The sequence below is a fragment of the Triticum aestivum genome, chromosome 1D (genome assembly GCF_018294505.1).
Source record: "Triticum aestivum cultivar Chinese Spring chromosome 1D, IWGSC CS RefSeq v2.1, whole genome shotgun sequence".
Taxonomy (NCBI): Eukaryota; Viridiplantae; Streptophyta; class Magnoliopsida; order Poales; family Poaceae; genus Triticum; species Triticum aestivum.
The window spans coordinates 466604552-466613101 of record NC_057796.1 but is presented as its reverse complement, the minus strand read 5'-3'; the positions used below and the strand labels follow the sequence as shown (position 1 = coordinate 466613101).

General features: G+C 41.4%; 1 protein-coding gene across 2 annotated transcripts; it reads left to right on the top strand.

Annotated features, from left to right (window-relative positions):
* The first annotated feature begins 2746 nt into the window (after nt 1-2746).
* Nucleotides 2747-6721, top strand: LOC123183018 (protein FAR-RED ELONGATED HYPOCOTYL 3). 2 transcript variants are annotated; one of them, XM_044595739.1, is made up of 5 exons: nt 2747-3014; nt 3102-3213; nt 3852-4002; nt 4149-6293; nt 6471-6721. In XM_044595739.1, the coding sequence occupies exon 4, from the start codon at nt 4738-4740 to the stop codon at nt 6070-6072; it is 1335 nt and encodes a 444-aa protein (XP_044451674.1). In that variant the 5' UTR covers nt 2747-3014; nt 3102-3213; nt 3852-4002; nt 4149-4737; the 3' UTR covers nt 6073-6293; nt 6471-6721. The 2 variants fall into 2 exon arrangements, with proteins under 2 accessions (XP_044451674.1, XP_044451675.1); XM_044595740.1 differs by lacking the exon at nt 3102-3213.
* Nucleotides 6722-8550: the final 1829 nt, after the last annotated feature.

Genomic DNA, 8550 nt, shown 5'->3' with positions numbered 1-8550 from the left:
GTATCTCAGAGAACCAAATGCACAGGACATCGAGAAGTTGTTGCCTATTAGAGAGGCCCGGGAGGGGGGGGGGTCCAGGAATGTTTGGATCAATTGATTGCATGCATTGTCAATGGAAGAACTCCCCCAAAGGTTTGCGGGGAATATATCATGATCATGATCACACCAAAGAGGCCACCATCATACTAGAAATGGTGGCATCACATGACTTATGGATTTGGCATGCTTTCTTCGAAATGGCAGGTTTCTCACAATGACATCAACATGCTTTAACGATCCCCGGTGTTTGGGAGACTTTGCAACGAGGAATCACCACCGTGCAACTACACCGTCAATGGCAGAGACTACCACATGGGATACTATCTTGCCGATGGTATCTATCCTCAGTGGGCGGCGTTTGTGAAGACAATATCCGAACCGCATGGCAATAAACAAAGCCACTTTGCAACAATGCAGGAAGCGGCTAGTGATGACCCACAAGTATAGGGGATCAATCCTAGTCCTTTCGATAAGTAAGAGTGTCGAACCCAACGAGGAGCAGAAGGAAATGACAAGCGATTTTCAGCAAGGTACTATGTGCAAGCACTGAAATTATCGGTAACAGATAGTTTGCTAGCGAGGTAATTTGTAACACACGACAAGTAGCAATAGTAAAAATAGGTGCAGCAAGGTGGCTCATCATTTTTGTAGCAAAGGACAGACCGGAACTTTCTCTTATAGCAAGTAAAACGTTCTTGAGGACACACGAGAATTTCATCTAGTCACTTTCATCATGTTTGTTTGATTCACGTTCGCTGCTTTGATAATTTGATATGTGGGTGGACCGGTGCTTGGGTGTTGTTCTTACTTGAACAAGCCTCCCACTTGTGATTACCCCCTCTCGCAAGCATCCGCAACTACGAAAGAAGAATTAAGATAAATCTAACCATAGCATGAAACATATGGATCCAAATCATCCACTTACGGAATTGGGCATAAATTAGGGTTTAAACTTATATCACTCTAGCAACCTATCATCTAACAACTACTCCACAATGCATTCCTTAGGCCCAAAGATGGTGAAGTGTCATGTAGTCGATGTTAACATGACACCACTAAGGGAAACAACAATATACACATTATCAAAATATTGAAGGAATGCCAAATTCACATGATTACTTATATGACAAGACTTCTCCCATGTCCTCAAGAACAAAAGCAACTACTCGCAAATCATATTCATGTTCAAGATCAGAGGGGTATTGAATAGCATAATGGATCTGAACATATAATCTTCCACCAAATAAACCAACTAGTATCAACTACAAGATGTAATCAACACTACTAGCAACCCACAGGTACCACTCTGAGGTTTTGATAAAAAAATTGAATACAAGAGATGAACTAGGGTTTGAGATGAGATGGTGCTAGTGAAGATGTTGATGAAGATTGATCCTCCCATGATGAGAGGGTTGTTGCTGATGACGACGGCTTCGATTTCCCCCTCCCGGAGGGAAGTGTCCAAGACAGAATCGCTCCGCCGGAGAGCAAAAGTGTTCCTGCCCAAGTTCCGCCTCGAGAGGCGGTGCTCGTTGAGGCTGGCTAAGGGCCCCACGAGCCACCAGGGCGCGTCCGGGGGGTGGGTGCACCCTGGTGCCTCGTGGGCACTTGGGTGGACCCTCTGGTATTTCTTTCTTCCAATATTTTTTATTTATTACAAAACAATTCTCCGTAAAATTTCAGTTCATTTGAAGATGTGCAAAATAGGTATCTCTGACATAGTTTTTCTAGGCCTAGAATTTCAGCTGCCGACAATCTCCCTCTTCATGTAAATCTTGCAAATTAAGAGAGAAAAAGCGTTAGAATGGTACTAAAAGTATTATATCGGCCAAAAACATTATAAATAACAGTAGAAAATCATGATGCAAAATGGACGTATCAGCTAGGAAGGATGTGGAGATGGCATTTGGTGTGCTTCAAGCTCGTTGAGGAATTATGCGTGGCGTTGCAATGATGTGTGAATCAGAAACTTTACGGAAGCTGATGACATGTTGTGTTATTTTGCATAATATGAGTGTCGAGGATGAGGGTGATGGTGTAGCCCAAACCAATGATTTTGAAGCACCTGGAGGACAAGTTGAAATCACAGACGCTCAAGGTACAACTCAGTTGATGAACTTTCTACAGATGCATCAGAATCTTCGAGATCATCAGGTGCACACACAGCTACTCAATAATATAGTGGAGCATACGTGGACCCATAATCAAAACCAAAAAACTGATGTTTGATACCAACATTTGTTATTTACGTGCGACGTTGGCTTATACGATTGATGTGCATGAATTTGCATGGATTTGAGAGTTCAGATTTGAGATATATAAATGCCGGGAGCGAAATATGAGGGCCCGTCCGGATGCGTCCGCGGGCGTGCCCGGACGCGTCCGCGAATATATAGAGGACCTGATTTGCCAAGTCTGACGGTAGATGCTCTTAGTTATCACTTAATTCTTAGGTGAATAGTACAGAAGTACACGCTGAGTAGAGCAGAGACACAATCTTATCTTTGTGGAGTATGAGTACATATCTGGTGGAAACCGAACATTCAGTGAAAACATGGAAACTTGGTCTTGTGCCGTTGGATAGAAAATGTGTGCTGTGAGATGGAAGGATGTACAAATTGCAAATTAAACCCCGCAAGAATTCTGCACCTCGGTATAGACCCTGAGCCCTTCTGTACCTTTCCCCGTAGCAGTATGAGAATCCCCATTCTATTTCCTACCGTGAGAAGCTAGGGTTAGGAGACGAGCCGGCCAGACCCTCTCGTTCGGCGCTGGACGGCGAGCGGCGGGCGGCGGGCGGCGAGTGGCGCCGGTGATTCCTCTCTGGTGATTATCCCGCTAACAGTGGCGGCCCTATTCCGAGCGTTCCGTGCTGGGCCGGCGGTCAGCGAGCGGCGCGGCTGATTCCTCTCCGGCGATTGTGCGGCCAACCGTGCTCAATCCCCAACTATCCCCAATTGGATTTGGGTCCCTAGGTATGAGGATTTGTACCCTTCATATTTTCTGTTTTGCCCCATTCTTCTTTGTCCCAATTACTCATCTAGTGGGTTCCTCTTCTCTAGATTGGGCTAGATTTGCAAAGCAAACAAAGGAGGCGACTAGCTCGTGGCTCATTGGGTTGTCTCCTCCAAGTTCAGCACATCTAAAAATTAAGGAAATAGGAGAGGGGACGAGGTACTGGCATCTTGCCAGCAACTGCTTATTTTCCTAGAGGTCACTGTCCAGATTTTTGTCTTGAAGAAATTGGGGAGATATAATTTACTTGCTCCTAATTAAGTGTTATATACATCTATGACTATACGTGTGTCGCTGCTTGGCATGTGTGCTGTGTGTGACAGTAGTCTAATGAAAACTGATATCTGTATAAACTGCTACCGCTACTGTATAGATGGAATTTAGATGATGATAAGTATGTGAACTGAAAATTATGTTTAGATGGAAGTTACCAAAGAGAAAGCTTGAGCGGTGTGTAGGGCTTGTACAGGTTTATCTATGCGTGTGTGCTACTGCTAGTAGTGTGATCGACAGTGAGAAAAAAATCCTAGACTAGTACATGGATGCATGCGTGCAAAGGTCAGTTTAGCAGAGCATGTGCATGAACTGTAAGAAGAATTACACATGGTCTCTTCAAAAGTCTAAAAAACCAACTGCTTTGTATTATTTGCACATAAAGATGCACATGGTTAATTGCATGCTTATAATTAGGATCTTGCATGCACTCCAGCCAGCTCAAAGAAATTCGGCCCAGCCGATGCGGGCGCTCACAGCCCGTCCTATGATCACTTACAAACTGTATATCTTGTTTTGTGCAGTAACTATGGAATGCCAAAGCGAAGTGAGCAAGGCTCCTTCTTTGGCTATTTGTGATGTCCAGTCTGATGCAGAATCAGCCGTCCACACTAGGCCAAGTCTAGACATTGGGTTTACTACACCACAGAAATCGTATAGTGCACACCTTTCTGTGTAAGTACTTGCCTAACTAATATGTACTCTCTCACTACTTTAGTGATCTATAAACAATCTTATATTTCTTTACAGAGAGAGTACATCTCTATAATTTCCTATATTCCAACAAAGTAAATCTGTTGTGCTTTTCGTTCAAATTGTAGGGCTCATATTGTACTCCAGAGTGTGATGATGCCATCAGACCAGCCATAGGGATGACTTTTGCTGATTTGAACGCAGCCAAGGAGTTCTATGAAGCTTATGCACATCATGTTGGTTTTTCAGTACGTGTGGGGCAGCAAAAGACTGTCAATGGTGTCATTACTCACAAGCGTTTCTACTGTGACCGTGAAGGTTTCCGTGAAGAGCGGAAAGGTAAGGAAACTTTCGTAGCTAGCACTGGTAGTAAGAGGAGATATGAGAGAAAAATCACTAGATGTGGGTGTGAAGCTAAACTTGCGGTCAAACGCACGGTCGAGAATAAGTACATCGTGACACTTTTCGAAGAGGAGCACACACACACACACACTTGTATCGCCCAGTAAAAAACAATTCATCAGATCAAACAGGAAAGTTAGCCAACAAGCAAAAACTACATTATGGAACTGTCATAAAGCTAGCATTGGCACATCCCTAGCATACAGGTTCCTTCGTGTAGACTTGGGGGGGTTTGAGAATGTTGGCTGTACAAAGAGAGACTTGCAAAATCACCACCGAAACCTCAGGTGCCTCATCAAGTCATCCGATGCTCAAATGTTTGTTGACCAGCTTGCTAGAAAACATCTTGCAAATTCAGGATTTTATTTTGATTATGTTCTTGATGATAAGGGCAAACTAGTACATGTGTTCTGGGCGGATGCCACATGTAGGAAAAATTATGCTGTATTTGGAGAGCTTGTGTCCTTTGACTCAACATATAGCACCAATCAATATAACATGATATTCACCCCCTTTACTGGAATCAATCACCATAAGGCAAGTGTTTGTTTTGGTGCTGCAATGTTACACGATGAGAAGGCAGATTCCTATAAGTGGTTGTTTCGCACTTTCTTGAAAGCTATGGGAGGGGCTGCACCTAGGTTTATAATAACTGACGAATGTAGTAGCATGGACAATGCAGTAAGGGAAGTTTTCCCAGCAGCTGCACATAGGCTATGCATGTGGCATATTATGAACAAGATTCCGCAGAAGGTTGGCCCTGATTTGAAGACCGATGAGGATTTCCATGAACGATTAGGTCGGTGCGTGTGGTCTTCTGAAACTCCTACTGAATTTGAGGAACGATGGAAAGAAATTATGTCAGAGTATGGGTTGGAAGATGATGAATGGTTCAGTAAAAGGTTCAACCTTCAAGAATCATGGATACCAGCTTATTTCAAAGAAATAGCTTTGTCAGGGCTTATGCGGACCACTTCAAGGTCAGAGAGTGCCAATTCTTTTTTCTCATGTATTATTGGTTACAAACATGCTTTGGTTGAGTTTTGGCTTAGATTTGACACGGATTTGGAAGAACAACGTCATAAGGAGTTGCAAGAGGACCATATGAGCCTACATACGATGCCTGTGTTGAAGACATTGTGGGCGATTGAAAAGCATGGCGGCGAGGTGTTCACGCATGAGATATTTCAGGATTTTCAACATGAGTTGCTTGCTGATAGGGATCGTTGCCTTGTTGAGATGATGGCACATGATGGTGAGGTTAAAACAATAACTATACATGATGGCTATAAGAAATTAAGGGTGGTAACTTACAACACAACAACCATGGTAGGTTCTTGCACATGTAAGTTGTTTGAGACGCACGGTATCCCATGTCGTCATCCGATCCATGTCCTAAGAACAGCCCAGCTAAATGAACTACCAAAGCATTATGTACTCAAAAGGTTTAGAAAGGACTGCAAAACCGAGCAAGTCTTTGACAAGGATGGCATTCTATTGGAAGGCAATGAGAGCAGTTCAATAGATCCGGAGATACAAAAATTAGCTTCAGAAACATTTAAGAAGATGGAAGACCTTTTAGTACAAGCGAAGCAATCTCAAGTCAGCATGCAATTCTTGAGAGATCACATTTTTGCACTTGGAGAGTAATTGTCTACCCAAGTTCCAGCGAAAAAACAAACTCAAACAGAAGAATTTGAGGAATTTTTAGGTTGTTCTATTCCAAGTGAGGTTCATATCCATCCTCCAAATGATATTTGATCAAGGGGTAGAATCAAAAGACTAAAGGGGTACAGGGATAAGGGTGGAAAGCAAAGACAGAAAGAGAAGAACAAGAACAAGGACAAGGAAATGCAGCAGACATGATTACGGTACATTCCTCTGGACTTAGTTTAGAGAATATCTCTAAAATTGTGCTTGCTGATAAATACAACACACACTGATGTAACTATATTCATAGATTAGTATTAAAAATTTGTTTATAAAATCTTTGTATAATTTCCAGTGATGTTTACTACTGCTTGGCCAATTAAACTTTTTTGTTTCAGGTTGCTTGGTGGCCCTACCGACTTCTGCAAGTTATTAGGAATAATATTATTTCATTGGTGTTCTTGGCTAGAGTAATGGAGGTATTAGCTTTTGGCGCGAGACTTCTGTAAGTTATTAGCTAGTGTACTGGAGCTATGTGCTCAATGACTGATGTATATAAAGGTGTAGATTTGCTATCACTATTAATGATGCGTCTATTTTGTAAGTGTGTACTGGAGTGAGGCATTATCTTGAGTGGAGTGAGGCATTATCTCGAGTGACTGAATCAGATTGATATTGCATAATCACACTATGTGCAGCTGTACTATTTGCCTTACTTAAGTCTATTCCAGGCAATGGTTTCAATTGCTGGATTTGTGCTATGTGAAGTGCATGAGTGACTCATGCACTGGGCAATGGTTTGGCTGTGGTTTCGGCATTGATCTAGGCAATGGTTTGGCTGTGGTTTCGGCATTGATCTAGGCAATGGTTTAAGTTGTTCTATTGTACTATTTGTTCTATTTAAATCTACAAGGAACTGGGCAGACTTCAATATTTTTGGCCAGAGCTTTGTTGGACATGGACGAGGAGCTAGCTGTGATAGTTGTAAGCATCAGGGGGTTATGTGTAGAACAACTTCACTAGGGGTGGGCGTTTTTCTGCAAAACTGCATGTAGCAGTTATGGATGAATCTTGTCCATACATAAAAGATCCAACAACCTGCGGTAAGGTTTCCACGCTTCCACTGAAAGCTGGGTTTTCACCTGATATTGTCTCGTGGAGTATATCACCTAAGATCCAATAAAAAGCACACAACGAGTTCATATATCCATGTACACAGAAGTACCGAGGATTATTCTAACTCTGAGACACTAGATGAACATGACAGTAGTCGATTAGATATTATGATAATCATCAAAGTACAATCAGCCGGTGAGACTGTTGGCTTGGTTGTGTTCTTTCAGAGCTCCAAACCAGGTGCAGCACATGCAGACCCTGAAGTGGAAACGGCCACTCCAGCTGCGATGGGGGCTTCGACATTGAATTTTGGATAAGAGTTGGTCGTCCAGTCCACCATCAATGCAACTGTTAAAAATCTCTAGCAAATTCCTGTTCTAAAAGTTCAAAATCTCCTCCCTATCTTAAAAAGTCAAATTTTTTCTTATGGGGTTGCATTTGTTCTCATCTATCAAATCCTAAAACTTGATCTCTTAGAAACATTGAACACATTTTTCCTCCACACAAATTCATTCGAAATACATATTTAAACAACTTTATTTCATAATTAAACAATTGTAAAACAAATAAAACACGTTTTATATTGGAAATTCAAAAAAAGCGAGCGAGTAGCGCTTTTATTAAACTCCTATTCAGTGCTTTTAGCGCCAGGTCACAAAAGCAATACCCGCACTTCCCCTCAGGTGGGCTGTCCCTGCTGCGAGTGAGTAGCTTGCTCGCTCGTTCGTAAGAAAAACATGTCGCTCACTAGTCCAAAAAAAAAAACCTATCGCTCGCTCGTGAAAAGCACCCAACAATCGCTCGTAAGGAAAGTTCGCAAATTCAAAAAAGTTCATGTATTAAAAAAATCATGAATTCAAAAAAGTTCATGGATTTTGGAAAAAAAGTTCACCAATTTGAAAATAATTCATCGATTTGTTTTTGCCAATTTGAAAAAAGTACAAGGATTTTCAAAAAAGTTCACCGATTTAAAAAACATCGTGAATTTGAAAAATGCTCACAAATTAGGAAAAGTTTTCGAATTTGAAAAAAGTTCTTCAATTTTCTTAAAAATTTCATGGATTGAAAAATATTTCACGGTTAAAAAAAGGAATTTGGGAAAGTTCACCGGTTTTGAAACTAAGTTCATGGAATGGAAAAAAGTTCACGAATTTAAAAAAATGTTCACCGATATTAAAAAATGTCCATAAATTTGGAAAAAGGTTCACGGTTTTGGAAGAAAAACGTTCATGAATTTGGAAAAGGTTAATGGATTTGAAAAAAAAGTTCATGGATTAGGAAATAGTTCTTGGATTTTGGCAAAATATCATGAATTTGGAAAATGTTCATAGATCTCTAAAAAATCATATATCTGTGTGTGTG

Excerpts from the sequence above, each read along its gene's own strand:
- LOC123183018 (XM_044595740.1), top strand. The coding sequence starts at position 4,738 with ATGTTTGTTGACCAGCTTGCTAGAAAACATCTTGCAAATTCAGGATTT.